Source organism: Myotis myotis, unplaced genomic scaffold (assembly GCF_014108235.1).
Source record: "Myotis myotis isolate mMyoMyo1 unplaced genomic scaffold, mMyoMyo1.p scaffold_m19_p_9, whole genome shotgun sequence".
Classification (NCBI taxonomy): Eukaryota; Metazoa; Chordata; class Mammalia; order Chiroptera; family Vespertilionidae; genus Myotis; species Myotis myotis.
Window position 1 is genome coordinate 61,023,978 of NW_023416401.1, and position 19,775 is coordinate 61,043,752.

A 19,775-nucleotide genomic window follows, 5' to 3' on the forward strand; every position below is an offset into this window, starting at 1 on the left:
GCTGGTTTAGGCCTGATCCTGCACAGGGGTTTAGGGATCAGGCCTAAACCGGCAGTTGGACATCCCCTGAGGGGTCCCAGATTAGAGAGGGTGCAGGCCGGGCTGAGGGACACCCCTCCCCTGTGCACAAATTTTGTGCACCAGGCCACTAGTGATATTATAAATATCCAAATGGCCCTTGGCAGAAAAAAGGTTCCCCACCCCTGCATTAAAAGAATAAAACCAACATTTTGAGAGGAATACCAAGCAACTCACAAGATGCTTCAAAAAAGGTGAAGTAACCAAAGATCTTAAAACCTGAAGAAAAACTATATTCTAAATTGCCATAATGAAAATAAATCAAACTCGAAAAGTGGGGTCCTGGGTTTTAATCCCAATTCAACCACATGCATTCGTCACACAGATGTATGGTCATAAATTATTTGATTTGTTACAGCTCAGTTTTCCATCTGCAAAATGAAGATGATTTGAGAGCCCCTGCCACACCAAAACTCTACAATTATAAGTATTTAAAAGATCACATATTTGATAAAGCTAACACATACTATAAAAGACATAGTCTAAAATGTCACTATCATTTGAAGTGAAAGTAGAAAAATTCTTTTCTAACAAGCAAGAAAAAGGAATAACCACATGATATCTAAAACATATCTAAAATGTTTAAATAGTTTCTTTTTTTATTTAAATTTTTTATATTTCTTTATTGATTTCAGAGAGGAAGGGAGAAGGAGATAGAGATAGAAACATCAATGATGAGAGAGAATCATTGATTGGCTGCCTCCTGCACAGCCCGGGTGGCAGAGGGCAGGCCCAATCCCTAGGTGCAGCCCCTGGTCGGGCTCAGAGGAGGGCCGATTGGGGGGTTGGGGCGCCGCCCCGTCATGCACAGAGCAGGGCGGATCGGGAGGTTGCGATGCCACCCTCAGTCACGCTCAGGGTAGGGCCGATTGGGGGTTTGGGGCACCGCCCCCTGTCACACTCAAGGCAGGGTAGATGCGGAGGTTGCGGCGCCACCCCCTGTCACGCAGAGCAGGGCCAATCAGGGGGTTGGGGCACTGCCCCCTGTCACTCACAGAGCAGGGCCCATCAGGGGGTTGGGGAGCTCCCCCCTGTCACGCACAGAGCAGGGCCGATCAGGAGGTTGAGGAGCTCCCCCCTGTCACTCACAGAGTAGGGCCAATAGGGGAGTTGGGGCACTGCCCCGTCACACACAGAGCAGGGCGGATCAGGGGGTTGGGGCACCGCCCTCTATCACCCACAGAGCAGGGCCGATCAGGGGGTTGGGGCGCCGCCATTGTCACACTCAGGGCAGGGCCGATGGGGAGGTTATGGCTCTACCCCGTCACACACAGAGCAGGGCCTGTGGGGGGGAGGGGGGAGGGTTGGGGCACCGCACCCTGTCACACACAGAGCAGGGCCGATCAGGGAGTTGGGGCGCCGCACCCTGTCACACACACACAGAGCCGCAGGGCAATCAGGGGGTTGGGGAGCTCCCCCCTCTCAGGCACAGAGAAGGGCTGATCAGGGGGTTGGGGCGCCTTCCCCTGTCAGGAACAGAGCAGGGCGGGTAGGGAGGTTGTGGCCCCGCCCCCTGTCACACACAGAGCCACAGGGCGACCAGGGAATTTGGGCGCTGCCCCCTGTCACGCTGATCCCGGTGCTGGGAGGCCTCGTGGCTCCGCTGATCCCGGTGCTGGGAGGCCTCGTGGCTCCGCTGATCCCGGTGCTGGGAGGCCTCGTGGCTCCGCTGATCCCGGTGCTGGGAGGCATATTACCCTTTCCTTTTACTATATAGGATAGAGGCCTGGTGCATGGGTGGGGGCCGGCTGGTTTGCCCTGAAGGGTGTCCTGGATCAGGGTGGGGGTCCCCACTGGGGTGCCTGGCCAGTCTGAGTGAGGGGCTGAGGGCTGTTTTCAGGTTGGCGGGTGACTGAAGCTCCCAACCGCTCCTTTTTTTCTTTTTTTTTTATTCTGGGCCAGCTTTAGTTCTGGCTCCAGCTCTGAGGCCTCTGCTGCTGAAAGCAGGTATCTGGTTTGTTTGGGTTCTATAATCAAAACACTGTATCAACTCCAGCTCTGAGATCCCGGCTGGCTGAAAGCAGGTTTCTGGGGTTTTGTTTAGCTTCTATATTTGTAACAATGTTTCAAACTGCAAGCTCAGAGGCCAGCAAGGCAGGCGGGGAACGTTGGTTTCCTCTGTCACTGAAGCAAGCAAGCCTCATGTTAGCTTCAAGCTGCCTGGCTGCCGGCCGCCATCTTGACTGGCAGTTAATTTGCATATCGCCCTGATTAGCCAATGGGAAGGGTAGCGGACATATGGCTAATTACCATGTTTCTCTTTTATTAGATAGGAGGATGATATATGTGTTTTCCAATGGTCTTAGGCGATCCCTGTGAAAGGGTCGTTCGACCCCCCAAAGGGGTCGCGACCCACAGGTTGAGAACTGCTGCTCTAATTGCTTTCCCCTTTATTTGTAAACTGTGGATTTTAATGGATGAATATTTCAAGTGTAGTCATCTATTTCTTTTACAAAGAAGGTTTTTATATGCTTTTTAAACAGCCTATATTATATATTTAAAAGATTAAACTGAGTTTAATTAAAAGACCCTAAAGGCTGAGCCTATATTGACATGAGATATTAATAAAGTGCAAACAGCCATACGTGACCTAAGTGACATTTTTAAAAAATATATTTTTATTTATTTCAGAGAGAGGGAAGGAGAGAGATAGAAACATCAATGAGAGAGAATCATTGATCAGCTGCTTCCTGCACACCCCACACTGGGGATTGAGCCCGCAACCCCAGCATGTGCCCTTGACTGGAATCAAACCGGGACCCTTCAGTCCACAGGCTGACACTCTTATCCACTGAGCCAAACCAGCTAGGGCCTAAGTGACATTTTGATTTAAGCATTATCCCACAATAAAACCATATTCAGATGACTGCAGTTATGCCTGACAGTGTGTGCTAGAATGACTACTCACCAACAACACAACCACCAAGTCACAAAAGCAAAGTAGTTCAACATGAAGGTCCTAAAAATGTAGAATACTACAAAGGAACTCACAGTGGTTTTATAGGACAGGAAATCTAAACTGTAAAAAAAATTATATAAATACTACCTCTAACCAAGCAATGATGGACAATGACAGCTGACTTCAGGAACAGCTTAAGGAAAGCAACTCAAATCAAAGCATAGACAGATTTCATCTATCCCATACATCCCTTAAGACTAACTCTTTAGACCAGTGGTTCTCAACCTTCCTAATGCCACAACCCTTTAATACAGTTCCTCATGTTGTGGTGACCCCCAACCATAAAATTATTTTCGTTGCTACTTCATAACTGTAATTTTGCTACTGTAAACAATACGTAATTATATATGTGTTTTCTGATGGTCTTAGGCGAGCCGCGTGAAAGGGTCGTTTGACCCCCAAAGGGGTCGCGACCCACAGGTTGAGAACCACTGCTCTAGACTGATGCAAGCCATCTATTATATTAACAGACTCATAGATAGAGAACAGACTGACAGCTATCAGAAGAGAGGGAAGTTGAGGGACTGGGTGAAAAAAGTGAAAGGAATAGGAAGGGGGGTGTGGAAATGCCCTGGCCCGTGTGCATAATGGTTAGAGCATCATAATGCACAGAAGGGTCTTGGGTTCAATTCCTAGTCAGGGCACATACCCAGGTTTCGGGTTCAATCTCCAGCTAAAGTGCATGTGTGAGCAACAGATCAATGTTTCTCTCTCACATCAATGTTCCTCCCTCCCTCTCTCCCTAATCGATGAAAAACATACACCGAGTGGCCAGATTATTATGACCACCTGACGTTTGTAGGCAAATTAGCTATAATTCCGTGCTAAAGTTGCTAGAGGGCCAGACCATTATAAACAGGGAAGCAGGTTGTTTACCGCGACATTAGAAGTGATTTTTTTCTGAAGATATGGGTAAACAATGCAATTTAACACCCTCTGAACATGGGATATATTTGAACATGAGTGGCCAGATTATTATGACCAACTCACGTTTGTAGGCAAATTAGCCGTACACTGCATCGTATGGGATATGGAAGCCGAAGGCCTGTTCGAACACCTTTGCTGTCTGCAGTTACCAAGATAAAACGTCTCCAATTCGCACAGAAATACAAGGATTGGACAGTTGAGCATTGGAAAAAAGTCATGTGGTCCAATGAATCACGTTTCCAGTTGCATCATGCAGATGGCAGGGTGAGAATTTGGCGGAAACAGCATGAAAGCATGCACCCCACATGCATGAGTACAACCCTTCAAGCTGGTGGGGGCAGTGTTATGGTTTGGAGCATGTTTTCCTGGCATGATTTGGGCCCTTTAATTCATGTACAACAAAGTCTGAATAGCACAACATACCTAAGTATCGTTGCTGATCAAGTTCATCCTATCATGTTGATGGCGTATCCCAATGGAGATGGCTTCATTTAACAAGACAATGCACCACGCCACGGTGCTTGTATTGTGCAGGAGTGGTTTCAAGAACATGAGGGAGACTTTACCTTGCTTAGGTGGCCCCCACAATCACCAGATCTCAATCCAATTGAGCATTTGTGGGACGAAGTTAAAAGAGCCATCAGGCAGCTGGTTCCACAACCATCAAATCTCACAGAACTGGACAGTGCTATTCATCAGTCATGGTGTCAGATTCCTCGCATCACCTTTCAACATCTCGTGGATTTCAATGCCAAGAAAAACTGCCGCAGTATTGAAGGCAAAAGATGGCCCAACAAAGTACTGATGGGGTGGTCATAATAATCTGGCCACTCAGTTTATATACATATCCCACGTTCAAAGGCTGTTAAATCGCATTTTTTACCCATATCTTCACAGAAAAAAATCACTTCTACTGTCGTGGTAAACAACCAAGTGCTTCCCTATTTATAATGGTCTGGCCCTCTAGCAACTTCAGCACGAAATTATAGTTAATTTGCCTACAAACGTCAGGTTGTCATAATAATCTGGCCACTCAGTGTATACTCAGGTGAGGATTTAAAAAACAAAAAAAAACAGCCAAAACCGGTTTGGCTCAGTGGATAGAGCATAGGCCTGCGGACTGAAGGGTCCTGGGTTCGATTCCGGTCAAGGGCATGTGCCTTGGTTGCAGGCACATCCCCAGTGGGAGATGTGCAGGAGGCGGCTGATCGATGTTTCTCTCTCATCGATATTTCTGACTCTCTATCTCTCTCCTTTCCTCTCTGTAAAAAATCAATAAAATATATTTTAAAAAAACAACAAAAACTTGTAGACAGACAACAGTATGGTGATTACCAAAGGGAAAGGGAGGTGGGGGGAGGTAGAAGAGGGTAAAGAGGGAATAAATAGTAATAGAAGGAGACTTACTTAGGGTGAAGATAATACAATATACAGATGGTGGATTATAGAATTATTTACTTGAAACCTATATAATTTTATTAACCAATGTTGCCCTAACGAATTTAAAAAGAAATTTTTTTAAAGTGTCAAATGTACTGTCATATTACCCAGAAAAACTTTATCAGAGAAAGAACCCTAGCATACCCCAAAAGACTCCAGCTTATCAGAAAACCTTTGGTAATCATGGACAAGGCTACACAAATGTACCCAGAACTGAAAAAACTTCTATTTTCAGCTAAGTAGCAAAAACACACAGATAAATATAATTCTGACCTTGATGACCCACTAGAAGAGATCTACAAAGGGGGGGGGGGGAGGATGTTGGGGGGGGACTACCAAGCCATTCTGAATATGCCTTTTTTCCTTAACACATGAGAAAAACCTTAGGAAAAAGAAAAAAAAAAGCCACAGGATTTCAGAGGTGTCACTACCACATTCAAAAAGAAAAATGAGGAATGTGTATTAAATAATCTGTGTCTTCCTGTTCCGCATTACAGGCAAGAATCTGACCCTAAGTAGACCACTACACAAAAACATTCCATCCTTCATGGCTGAATGGCTCTGGGCTGCAATCTACAGTAGACTTGATCTAGCAGTACTAACATAAAGGAGTCTGGAAATAACCAAGATTTCTACACTTTCATTAGTCCTTTAAAAATGTATTTAATTCCATAAGACAACTGACCTGGACTGTTCAAAAATATCAATGCCATGAAAGAAAATAAAGCAAGGGTACTGTCCAATATTAAAGAAGACTAAAGAGACATGAAAAACAAATGTAATACATGACTCTTAGACAATGCTGGAGTTGAAAAATAAGCTATAAAGAATATTTTTAGAACTAGAGAAAATCTGAATACAGACTATATACTATACATTATATATGTTTCCTGAATGTAATACTGGCGTTGTGGTCATGTAGGATGTCCTTGCTCTTACAACATACATTCTAAAATATTTAGAAGTGAAATACCAGTACTAGTTAACACTTCCAAATGGTTGATTAAAAAAAAAAAATGTAGAGAGAGATAAAGCAAATGTGGCAAATTTGTAACAATTAGCTAGAAAAAAAGAAAAGAAAGCTGGATGAGTGGGGTGTTCACTGTAGTTAGTACTCCTTCAATTTTTGTTTGATATTCTTTTTAAATAAAAAGAAAAAATGGGGGCCCTAGCCGGTTTGGCTCAGTGGCTAGAACACTGGCCTGCAGACTGAAGGGTTCCTCATTCAACTCTGGTCAAGGGCACATGCCTGGTTTGCTGGCTTGAACCCTAGTTGCAGGGTGTGCAGGAGGCAGCCGATCAATGATTCTCTTACATCATTTATGTTTCTATCACTCTCTCCCTCTCCCTTCCTCTCTGAAATCAATGAAGAAATATATATATTTTTCAATGGGGGATAAATATTGTGTTTAAAGTAAAAACTACCTTGAACTTGAGTGTTTATTGGGCAGACCTGGGTTCTCAATGACCAGGATGGTAATTAGCTGGTTCAGATTTTTGGTGCCCTTTCTTATTCACTCCTGAATAACAAAGTAAATGCCTACACAGCTTCTGGAAGATAGCACGGTGATAATGAGGCATTTAACAAGAGACTAGTGTTTAACACACATTCATAACCTAGAATCTACAACGGTTGTTAATAAGAAAAAGGTATGGCTATATGTACCATCATGCAAATATATTAATAGAATAAAGCAAACAGCAAAGCTATAAGAAAAGTATGATCCAAGTTTTTTCAAATACTATTATTATAAATTATTGTTTACAGGTAGCAGAATTCATGGTTTACTTTCACTTTCTGTTACATTTGCATATATTGCTTTTATAACAGGTCAAAATTAAGACACAGATAATCAAACAAAAATTCTACCAAAGCCATAGCAGTAAATACCTTTCATTTTAGCTGAGATAGGAGCTAGATGCCAAAGGCAGATGTAGGGATAGTTTCATCAAAATTGTGAGCAGTATTTATCATGAAATGTCAAAACAAAAGGATAACAAAGTATCATAATATAACCATTATGTACTAATTCATTCATTATATATGCATTTGATAGCTACTTTGCATCGTATCCTAGTGGATACTGAAATAAGTAAGAACTAGTCTCTGCCCTCAAGGAGTTTACAGTCTCACTGGGGAAACCAGACAAGCAAACCATTACCCCTAAGAGAGCACAAAGAACATCAGAGTGGTGATGTACAATGCCAACAAGGAAGACACTATGAAGATCAAGCAACAAAGCCAAAGGCAGATGAGAGGACATGCTGAGCACATCTTCAATCAACTCATCTCAAACAGAACACTGCAGACTAACAGAATGCCCCAAATTTACAGCAGATTCATATAATGTTTATTCAGATATATTGAAATTAAAATGAAAAATTTAATTCAGTTCAAATATTTCTAAAGCATGGACCATGCCAAGAATTCTGCCCAAAGCCAAATTACAAAGATAAATAAAACTCAGTTTCTGCCCAGCTGGTGTCGCTCAGTGGTTGACTGTCGACCTATATGAACCATGAGGTGAACTGATTCCCAGTTAGGGCAAAGGCCTGGGTTTGGGCTCGGTCCCCAGTAGGGGGCATGCAGGAGCCAACCAATCAATGATTCTCATCATTGATGCTTCTATCTCTCTCTCCCTCTCCCTCCCTGTCCCAGCAATCAATAAAAACTTATTAGAAAAACAAAACAAAACTCAGTTCCTACCCTTCATAGTGTTCATAGAAAAAGGTATTTTTCTTCTCCCTCTTAAAATACAAATATGTCATTAAGAAGCATATGTATAATATGGATCATTATAATTACACATAATTACACAAAACTGCATCATATATAAAATAGAAAACTGCCATTAATCAGCAATTAAGGATGAGGAACCTAAAGAAATACCATAAAAGCTACCATTTATTAAGAACTGATTCTGTGACAGGAATGTATACACCACCATAAAGAGACATTAAAATCGTCTCAGGTTACAAAGCTAGGTTTTGAACTCAGCTGTCTCTCCTAAAGCTCAGTTCATAACATTACATTATGCTGCCTCAACCAAAATAAGTTCGAAATATTAGAAATAATAATACAGAAAACAGCACAGACATCTGAACATAAGATACACTTGATATACACACAAAGATCAAGTTTTATGAGTGCAGGTTATATAGTTGATAGTTGCTCAAATTTTTAATCTTGAATTAAAGAAAACAAGTCTACAAAGTAAACAAAACAGGGAAACGTTTGAATAAGGACTACTGCAACTTAAACTACATTATGGAAGAGTATAAGAGCACCAAATTCGCAGTTTCCTCACTGTCAATAGGTCATCTTAAGTCTACATCAGGAGTCTGGAAACGACAGCCCCGAGCCAAATCTGGCCTGTTGCTGGGTTTTCTAAATAAAGTTTTATTGGAACACAGCCAGGCCCATTCATTTGTGCATTGTCTATGGTTGCTTTCCTGCTACAATGGCAGAGCTGAATAGTTGACAAATACAGTCTGATCCACAAAACTTAAAATATTTATTATCTGGTCCTCTACAGAAAAAGCTTGCCATCTCCTAGCCTAAATGATAGCCATATATACAGTGGGGCCTTGACTTATGAGTGTCCCGACTAACTAGTTTTTTGAGATACCAGCTGTCTGTCGGCTGATTTTTTGCATTGAGTTGATAGAGTAATTTGAGTTAACGAGCTCCTTAATGAGCTCGGTCTCAGAACGAATTAAACTTGTAAGTCAAGGCCCCACTGTATATCACAAATGGTAGAAAAATAATTACCTTGTCATTTCAGCTTTATTAATGCTTTATTATGAATTCTACCTAAGTTCTCTTCCTTTGTAATTAGTGTCACTTAATAAATGCTAATAAGTTTTTGAATTTCCACAAGTATGTTCACATTTCAGTTATTTTCCATAGTGTAGGTCTTACTTTAGCTACCCAGTAACTTATCCTTCATAATATTACAAACAAAATCCTAATTAAGGAACATCTGCAATTACCTCCACATACACACTTATCCCTCTATTGCACACAATCTACAAAGACATAGACAAGGAAAAGCTGAATATATACACAACAGTTTATATGACTAAATATTTCCTAATTCCCTGTTCACACTAGAATACATACCTCTTAGTCAATTGCCATTTAGGACTAACAGCATCTACACCACCTGCTTGCTTATTAGAAATGCAATTCATGGGCCTCGTTCCAGACCTACCAGGTGATTCTTATGCACACTAAAAGCTTAAGGATCACTACATTAAAACAAGGTTTATATTACTTACCTTGAGTGTGAAAAGGCTGATTCGCCCAGGCAGTTTATAAAATAGCCCCTCTCCTCCTCTTGAATTGGAATGTAGCATGGCATTGAGACATGCGAGAGGGGATGTCCCACTGTAAAAACATACAAGGATGGGTGAGGGTCACACAAGTTCATATGCCTACTTACTCAAAGATCTAAAACTTTCTGGCTCCTTAAATTAAGAAGCGGAGCAAGAAATATAGAAAAAAAGATCCCATCACAAGTCCAGTTTGAAAGTAGCAAAAGAGTAACAGATGGAATTCGCATAAATCATACCCAGAGAATTCAGGAGTTTGAAAAAAACACGTTACCCAATATTTAAATTAAAATTTAATATTAATTAAAAACAAAACCGAGTTTTCTAGCCTCTATATCATACTCAGAAACTGCCACATAACATTATAAAAAACAAAGACGACATAATGAATGGTGCCATCCCAAGAAAACAAGCACACCTTTTTTGCCCCCAGTTAAACATTTTCTAATAAGCACACAAACAAACAGTATTTCATTTGCTTTTTCTCTGTTGGGAAGAGGGAATGGATGGGTTTTATTCTACATCAATCCTGGAGCAATCACTGAAATCTGTCAAATGGCCCTGACCGGTTTGGCTCAGTGGATAGAGCGTCAGCCTGCGGACTCAAGGGTCCCAGGTTCGATTCTGGTCAAGGGCATGTACCTTGCTTGCGGACACATCCCCAGTAGGGGGTGTGCAGGAAGCAGCTGACCGATGTTTCTCTCTCATGGATGTTTCTAACTCTCTATCCCTCTCCCTTCCTCTCTGTAAAAAAATCAATAAAATATATATTTTTAAAAAGTTAAGTCAAATGGATCTGTACCCAAGAGTGCTCAAACATTAAACTAAAAACAAAATGGAAGAACCGGTCCAGTGTGGCTCAGTGGTTAAAGCATCAACCTATAAACCAGGAGGTCGAGGTTCAATTTCAGTCAGGGCACATGCCAGGGTTGGGAGTTTGATCCCTGATGTGGGGTGTGTAGGAGGTAGCCAATCAATGATTAGCTCTCATCATGGACATTTCTGTCTCTCTCTCTCTCCCTCTCCCTTTATCTGTGAAATCAATAAATATATTAAAAAAATTAAATTAAAATTTAAAAAGATTACAAATTAAGTTATTTCAATGTCCCTGCTACAACAGTAGGCTGCAAAACAAGGACAATTCAGTGAATGAAAGGCTACTTACTGGATCTTAAAATAGAAAATGTCAAAAATACTAAAAACTGCCCATTATTAATGTTAACTGAATTTGGCACTAGCATGTGCTTAGTGGTAGGGTTCACTTGTGCACCTTCTCTTTCCTCTCCCCTTAATATATAAATATAGTAAGTAAAGCCTCTTAGCATTTTTTTAGAACTAGCACTAGCAGAGTGTTAAAAATAATTTGAGTTTTAAAAAGGCATTAAAAAAAAAACCCTATTACTTATTCTGCTTTGGAACACACTGGATACTAAAAAAATTTTCACCAAGAACCAATCTCTAAAAGAAACCTTGAGCAGAATCTGGTTTATCAAGTGGGTGTGCTAAAATCTCTGCTACAAGGAGGAACGGCATGTTGGCAGAATCTTTTTGTGACAATGTGACTCCTACACATTATGCCTCTGTCTACAAATTACAGAGCTGCTCACTCATCACAGCCACCATGACTGCTTCAGAATTCCTATAAGAGCAAGAAGCAGCCCTAGCTGGTTTGGGTCAGTGGATAGAGTGTTGGCCTTCGGACTGAAGGGTCCCAGGTTCGATTCTGGTTAAGGGCACATTCTCAGGTTTCAGGCTCGATTCCCAGTAGGGGGCGTGCAGGAGGCAGCCAACCAATGATTCCCTTCATCACTGATGTTTCTATCTCTCTCTCCCTTCCTACCTGAAATCAATAAAAAGTACATTAAAAAAAAAAAAAAAAGAGCAAGAAGCAGAAACAAGCTAAGGTTCTTAATCCCATCTGTCCCAAAGGGACTAATTTACCTTCTATAGGCATAGTGGTCCAACAGCAATGCAGACGACAGCATGATGGGAAATAGCCCATAAAAACAAAAATAAAGCACAATTATAACACTACACAATGCATATTTAAATGAATGTGATCTAGATAATACTGATCTTCCCTCCTCACAAAATGTCAACTTGAGAATGTTTGAACTGGTAACTGGAAAGTGAGTATCTTTTAACCCTAAAAGGTCAATTCCAAGAATCTAAAGCTTAACCAGCAAAAATATATGCTGTTTATTCCGAGTCCCAAGAAGAGACTGTTGAACTCTACTCTTTCATTTAAAAGAAAACAGTCATTGGTTTTCATGCCTGCAATTCCTTTTGTGTTTCTAACTTGTTGCTTCTCCAAGAAAACTACATCATAGGATAACAAAATCAAGGTCATAGGATAACAAAAGGAAGGTCACCCTCAATTTACTATATTCATATCATAAATGGTTAGAATCAGGAGGGGAAAAAAGGCCCTTGGGTTTATGGTGATGAAACAACCCTTCTTTGATCCTAAAACAAAGTACTTCAGAGATACAGTATAGAGAAAAGGGTACTTTTAGACTCAATACAGCCCCACCAGAGTCCACCCCTTCTCTATTATTGAAACTTAAAAAATAGAGTACAAGAAAAAATGTGCAGACTCCTTACACAAAAAACAAGCACCACTGTCAAGATTTAAGGGAAAACAAGGATGAGGAAAGCCACTGGACCTCTGATAAAAACAAATGGATATTCACACTCCCACCTACACTTGGGAGGACATACAACCTGAGATAGTTCCACATTACCACCAGGCACATCAGAGAGAGAGAGAGAGAGAGAGAGAGAAAATATACACATATATATGTATGTACACATATATATGTGTATATATATATACACACATACGCACATACACGTGGACTTATCACTATATAACAGACATATGCCCTATGAAACCCTCATGTAAGCAACAAAAGCAATACAAACCTCATTTCCTTTAGTCCTTCTGCTTCTATGACCTGCAGAATCTGTTTTGGTGTCATCGGAGCATCTGAGTAGTTTTCTAGTACCTGAAGAAATACAAATGCTCTGAATTCAGTATACTATTTCCATTACCAGTCTGTATCATGGGCGACAGTTCTGCCACTGCTGACAATTTAGATATTTCCACAGTTAAAATTACTTCAGAAACCAAGGCGACACATTCTAATTTCAATTCTAAAACACATCTTCTTAGCATAGATGTTATCATATGTAGGGCCTTAGCAACGTTGGTTAGTGCTTAACTTGATAATGCTAATATGACTAAACCACAGAATAGGTAGTGCCACACACTAATTTATAAGACAGACATGCATTCAGATTTTCTTTCCCAAGGAAGTTTGATTAGTACCCATATTTTTAAACGATTTTTTTAATTTTTTTTATTTCTTTATTGATTTTAAATGATTTTTACCAGTGAGTTGTGAAATTCTGGTGTTAATTGCCAAAGCAGATTTTGCCATTTGGCAACATGATGCTATGGTTCTACATGGTTGGTGCAAGCAAAACAATGAACCAGAATGTCCCATTTATGTTAAAATCACCTAGAAGTCATGGCAGTAGTTTCTCATAAGCAACTGCAGCTCGTTGACGTTAGGAGGTTGAATTGTTTTAGAATGTTGTCTTTCTCAGGGAGAAAAAGACAGGCTATCAATATCTTTGTACTGTCTCTACCTGAGCAGGTGCTGAGGTTACTCCAAACCATACTAACATGTTGCAGTCATTCCACAATGGTAACAACTAAGTACTGCTCTGTCACAAATAAAACATGAAGCAAGAAGCCTGACAGGACTGCTGCTGAAGGTTCCCACTATTAGAACACGAGCCCTTAGCACAAAAGGAAGTCAAGTTTTAGAGAAGTAGGTACTCAGATAAACCTCTATTTACCATTATCCCATTCTTAGCTTCTTTCTTTTCAATTTTTACATTCTCCTTTGGTAACATTATCATCTCTCATAGTTACAACTATTACCTAAACTCTGATAACTCCCAAATCCTTTAGCCCCGATTTCTCCTCAAACTTCAGACTCAAATATTCAGTTCTGTACTAGGCATCCCCCCTTGATGGTCTAATTCATCTCCCCTTCTTCCAGTATTCCCCACTTTGGTTGGCAGCCTAATTACCTAATTCAGAAACCTGGCGGTCATCCTTCACTCTCACCTGTCCCCCAATTCCCACAGCCAGTTTCATACTAAACCAAACACAACCACCCCTTTGCTAATATCCCTGCAACCAGCCCTGCTTTCCTCAAATCCATTCTTACTCTGCTATCATTCTTCATTCAATAAATACATGAATACTTTGTGCTAGGAACAATTATCAGAATTCATAAGTAAACAAGACCATATCTCTACTCTCACAGAAATTACCTGCTATAGACTGACAACCCAACAATCACTTCCTGGCTTTAAAATCTTCAACAGCAACCTAGCTTCCTGAGAATCCACTGGCCCACCAGAATAACAGACAGAACAGAAGTCAAATTCTAGACTTCTAAACTTGGGAAGTCACCTACCCAATCTGAGCCTGTTCCCTCAATTATGAAGGAAGGATACCGGTGTCTTTCTCTCAGTTGTTTTACAGGTTAGCGCAACTGGCACAAAGTAGGTGGTCACTGGCCTGGCATACAAGGCCCTCATGATCTGGTCTCTACCTGTCTCTCCACCTGACTGCCAAACACACTCCATCAACGTTATGTCCCAATAACTAAGTGGAGCCCCACCCAATTCCCACACTGTCCGCCCGGCAAATTCTCTCTCACCCTCCCTCCTTCCCTCTCTCTCCAAGATGCAGTTTGGGAAGCACCTTCGTCCTGGACGCCTTCTCTGACCTCTGCCAGGCAGAGGTCACTGTCTTTTCAGTGTCCCAATAGTTCCACACACACATATAATTCATATTCCAAAGCAGAGCACTGGAGAGGGAAAGGAGGAACTATTCATAATTATGCCTGGACAATACGCAGGAACAAGGATGTCTGTTTACCATTTACACATCTATAATGGCGCTTTACCATGCCTATAGTAACATTATATTCATGTGTCTAGACTTTCCCCATCCCCAGAAGACCATAAGCACCCCAAGGGCAAACCTTATCCATCTTTGTATTCCAAGAACTTAAGTACCAAGTTAGGCAGTGTTGACTTAGACCCACAACAAATCCTAGGACAAACTACCAATGTTCACTGTCACAGATATATTTCTTTGATACTAATTAAGTGGGAGCTGAGATAGTGAATTTTTGTAGGATAACTTTTTTTTAAGAAGCATGAATCTGAAAAATTAATTACCAATTATTTAAACAATTAGGAAGAGCCTGAGAATCTCAGATAGAGGAAACAAAATCTCTAAAGGGAAGCTGCATTAAAAGATACAAACTATTCACTTTTCTTAAAACTGTACATTCCTCCAGCTTTTAGTATAAGATCAATTCAGCAGTGTTCTATTCCTAGTTTCTGTCTTTCTAGAGCACATTTTAAAGAAGGGTGGGGGGGAATCTCTCTCCTACTTCAAAGGAGAAAAAAATGTTTGATGTAAGAATGGTCAGTCATGAATCAAAATGAAAGATAAAGCCGTGCAATGAAGAGTTTCTCAAAGCTAGGAAGAATCCATTTAAGGGCATTCAATCTAAAGGGAAATCCCCTTGGCCACTTCTCCCAAACTGTTCCTAACAAGCAGGAGGATTTACACCCATCCAACCTCTAAAGTCTACCTCTTCAATCTAAAAAAGACAGTATTACAAAATGTTTGAAAGAATATCTACTTTTCAACGACATAGTTAACATTTGCAAAAATCAATCTTCTGGGGCATACTGCAGTCATCTTTTCTTTCCTACCAAAATACTTTATAAAAGGGTTCTCAGGCCCTAGCTGGTTTGGCTCAGTGTATAGAGCGGCGGCCTGTGTACTGAAGAGTCCCGGGTTCGATTCCAGTCAAGGGCACATGCCCGGGTTACGGGCTCAATCCCCAGTAGCGGGCGTGCAGGAGGCAGGCGATTAATGATTCTCTCTCATCACTGATGTTTCTCTCTCCCTCCCTCTGAGATCAATAAAAAAATATTTAAAAAAAAAAAAGGTTTCCCAGTATCACTCTTGCCATTTGAGCAAGGTCAGAAGCAATATGAAATGCCCCCGAACAAGTGCATCTGATTGCCATGGCAAGCACTTCATCACCTGTCCAAAGAGCAGTTAAATCTAATCTACTGCCCTCCCACCTGAGCTTACTCTAGTCAAGCTTCTCTGTCCTGTGTAAGCTCTCACAAGCTCTCCAGCACTCAGTCACAGCAATTTTTTTTTTTTAATGAGGAGAGGACCCTGAAAAGTTCCCCCTCACCCACCAAGAAAAATTCTAAACAAAAAACAATAGCCCTAACCGGTTTGGCTCAGTGGATAGAGCGTCAGCCTGCGGACTCAAGGGTCCCAGGTTCGATTCTGGTCAAGGGCATGTACCTTGGTTGCGGGCACATCCCCAGTAGGGAGTGTGCAGGAGGCAGCTGATCGATGTTTCTCTCTCATCGATGTTTCTAACTCTCTATCCCTCTCCCTTCCTCTCTGTAAAAACAAATCAATAAAATATATTTAAAAACAACAACAAAAGAATGCAAAATTATGCACAATGTTCCCGAGTGTTATCTTTCACATTTTTAGGTGCACCACAAAATATTTTCTATTCGCATTACTATTTTTTAGTGAAGAGCCACAGAAAAGAGAAAGAACTTATTCAGAAAATCTGGCATAAATTTGAGCTAATGATAAAACAGAAATAGCAACCTGGATATTGCCAAGTTCATATCACAGTAAATTCAAGAACCTAAAGAAGCTTAACAAAATAGTGAACCTCAAATTCCTAAAGTCTTTCAACTAGTAAGAGCCAAACCAACAAAGCTTTGAGACAAGCAGACTTTAGAATTCTGTCAGGACATAAATAACAGGATTTAAAGGTACTTTCACCTACCTCTAACAAGCAAAACTCTGGCAAGCAAATTTCCTTTTGGTGCCCAGAGCCATAAACACCTGCGTAATAGGAACTCAGAGGAGAATTTCAATGAACACCCAAGACTCCTCTCCTTTAGGCCTACATTTGTTTTCAGGTGAAGCAACGCTGGAGGAATCCTGAAAGCCAGCCAAAGCTTCCAGTTTTGATTGAATCAGAAAAAAAATAAATTAGGAACTTCAAAAGCTTCAAATTTCATATGCCAGAACAAATTACCTGAAGCACAAAACTTCAGCATAGAAACAACTGTTATTTCTGTTCCTTGGGCAACACATGCCCAGGGAAGACCATCAGGGATACCAGTGAAAATTCTCCTAGAAGCCAGATAGCTTTAATTCTTGCAAGTCAACAACTTGAGTTTTACAGACTTCAAGCAAGAAAAAGGTGTGGCACAGATCTATAAGAAACCCCAATACACACGCATCTTTTTTTGCACAACACCTTCGAGGCAGGAACCACGCTTCCCAATAAAATAAAAGATCAGATGGTTGAGCTTCACTCGTCATTAAAAGTGGATTACAGCAATTACATAAAAACTACGGGCTGTCAAGAGACAAGCCGTGCCTATCTGCACTGTAACCCTGCTCCGTGACAGTTAGAACTGACATCCCCGAGAGAAACAGAGCCCATTCCGACTGGCGCCGGCAACCGTGTACCAGAACCTGTCCCAAAGCGTTTGTGGCGTGGGTGCAAATCCAAAAGGAAGACAGTGCATGGACGAGGCCTCTCCACACTTTGGAAAAACAAAATTCACGCCCCCCCCCCCCCCCCGGCGGCTTCCAACACTCCACGACTCCCTCCCTGGCTCAGTGCCGCGAGCAGCACCCTCGCACAGAAGACACCTGGTCTTTGTCCAACGCTGCGCGTGCACACGCACCAGGGCGCTCAGGAACACGGAGCGCACAGACACCTTCTTTGCAAAGTGTCGTCAGCTCCCTGCCTCCCTCCAGTCTGACTGAGGAAGGAAAAAAACGCCCGTCAGCGTTTCTCAAAGTGTGGTCCTTGGGCCACCGGCAGGAGCCTCCACCTGGGCGGCGGGGCCACAGGAAGGCACTCAGGCAGCGCCCCAGACCCTCAGGCTCGGGTCTCCCCCCAGGAGGCCTCAGGACGGGAGCGCCGGACCGTCCCCCCCGGTGTCCCCAGGGAAGTTGGAGGACCACCGCTCGGGGCTCCAGCGAGGCGACAGCCAGCCCTTGCCCCCCCCACACACCTGGTTTAGATTGGGAAGGCTCCAAATGCCACTCGCGTCCTGGGAACTGGGGGCGCTCCCCCAGCCCTGGAGTCCCACGCACCATCCCACAGCCCACCAGGAAGCGAGGGAGGAGCTTCCGACCCTTCCCGGAAGCCGAACTCCCCCCCGAGTCCAGAAAACAAGCTTCCCCAGACCCCCCGACGCTGCCAAGCGGTGGGGGAGGGGAGGCTGGGCTCCGGCGCCCGGAGGGGGAGGAGCCGGCCGGCAGGCTCGCCCCTCCGCAGGAATTTAGAGGTGGGGGGTTCGTGCGGAAAAAGGCGCCATATCCAACCCGGTGGGGGACCTTTCCCCACCCAACGCCGGGGAGGGCAGTCGGGTTCCCACAGGCAGAGCGACCCCGCCCCTCCCCCTCCCGGTGGGGGGTGCGCGCCGAGCCCACCCCACGCCCCCCACTGAGACCCCTCAGGCGACCCGCCTCACCAGGCGCGCGGCCTCGGCCCACGTGCGCTCCTTCTTCCTCTTCTGTTTGTCCTTCATCCTCCTCCCCGGCGGCGGCGGTGGCGGCGGCTCCACGCGGGATCTCCGAGTGGGGCGAGCTGGGGCGGCGACGGTGCGGGGCGGTGAAGGCGGCGGCGGGGGGTGCGTGGCGGCGGCGGCGCGAGAGAACTCGGGTGCGGCCGAGGATAGGGGGCGGGCGTGTGGGGACCGGCTGGCGCGAGACCGGGGCGAGGGCGGCGATGGGGGAGGGGTGGCGGCGGCTCCACGCGCCCGCGCTGCGTCAGTCGCCCACGGCGGCGACGGCTGCTGCCCCACGATCGCTAAGGAATGCGGCGGCTCTGCATAACCATGGGGTCAGAGGTCACGGCTCCGGCCTCCGCTTTCCCGCCCTGCTGAGGTGCCGAGACAGGACTGGAGGTGGGGCAGGCAGGCGAGACGCGGCTTTTCTTTCGGCGCCCGGTTGTGTGAGTGTGTGCCGTGGGTGTGTGTGAGTGTGTGTGTGAGAGTGAGGAGGGGGAGTGTGGGGTTTTTTTTTTGAACAAAAACAAACCGAAAGGGCTGCTGGGAGTCGTAGTCCCAACTGCCTCTTTGGCCTCCCCCACTCCGGAAGAATATGGCTGCGTGAAACGCTTGGACCACACTTCCCGGCGTGCTCCGCGGTTCGCCTTTCGCCCCTCCTCTCACTTCTCTGCCTCTCTCAGACCTCTGTCTGCTAGAGAGACTGCAGATGTTCGGGGAAGGGACAGGGCGGAGTCTCGCGAGGTGCTGGAACTGGCTTGGGCCTGAGGCATTGTGGGAAGCGATGCTGGAAAGGCGGTGGCTGGGCTCCACCAGCCACGTTTAACCCTTTCGGTGCTTCTCGCCGCCGGGCGGGTTAGGGAGGCGACCGAAAATTGATAGCTTACTCCCAGCACCCACTTTGTGTCTCGACCCGCCCCAGCGGTTCTCACTGGCAATTCTTTTAGGTGACAAGAGGCAGGACTTTCCCTTTTGGTCCTCCCCTAAATGACTCATTGCTGCATAATAATGAGACAAAAACACTCATATCAGTAAAACGGTTATTCCACAATTGACAGACCTGGACAGTTCCCCATTTCTTCCTGTGCCTTCATGTCGCTTTGTGTTTGCAGAAACTGTTTTTGCAGAAGTTGCACTTAGCAGCCTAGAGCGTTGGTGAATTCAGTAATACGGTGACAGGTAGTGTAAAAAAATTGGATTTGGGGGCCCATACTGCACAGAATGCACCTGAGGCCTTTTTCGAGGAGCTACTTTGGAGAGAACACGGTCCTGGAGTTAAACCGGCCCAAACTGGGTCCTGGCTAAGCCACTCCCTGGCTGTCAGCCTAAATGTAGGGGCTCAACATGGGCCTCAATT

The 19,775-nt window shown here is 43.8% G+C and overlaps 1 protein-coding gene across 8 annotated transcripts in view; it reads right to left on the reverse strand.

Annotated features, from left to right (window-relative positions):
- ASXL1 (ASXL transcriptional regulator 1) overlaps positions 1-18,894 on the reverse strand; it is a 62,758-nt gene extending 43,864 nt beyond the window's left edge. For 2 of the 8 annotated variants that reach the window (XM_036321141.1, XM_036321136.1), the window contains exons 1-4: positions 14,526-14,644; positions 12,665-12,747; positions 11,681-11,737; positions 9,686-9,794 (exon numbers count right to left, since the gene is read on the reverse strand). In XM_036321141.1, the coding sequence (XP_036177034.1) occupies positions 9,686-9,794; positions 11,681-11,737; positions 12,665-12,747; positions 14,526-14,615 (339 nt within the window). In that variant the 5' untranslated portion in view covers positions 14,616-14,644. Of the gene's footprint in view, positions 1-9,685; positions 9,795-11,680; positions 11,738-12,664; positions 12,748-14,525; positions 14,645-17,920; positions 18,046-18,382 lie in introns of those variants that run through there. The other 6 variants (XM_036321137.1, XM_036321139.1, XM_036321143.1 and 3 more) reach the window with 6 other exon arrangements.
- Positions 18,895-19,775: the final 881 nt, after the last annotated feature.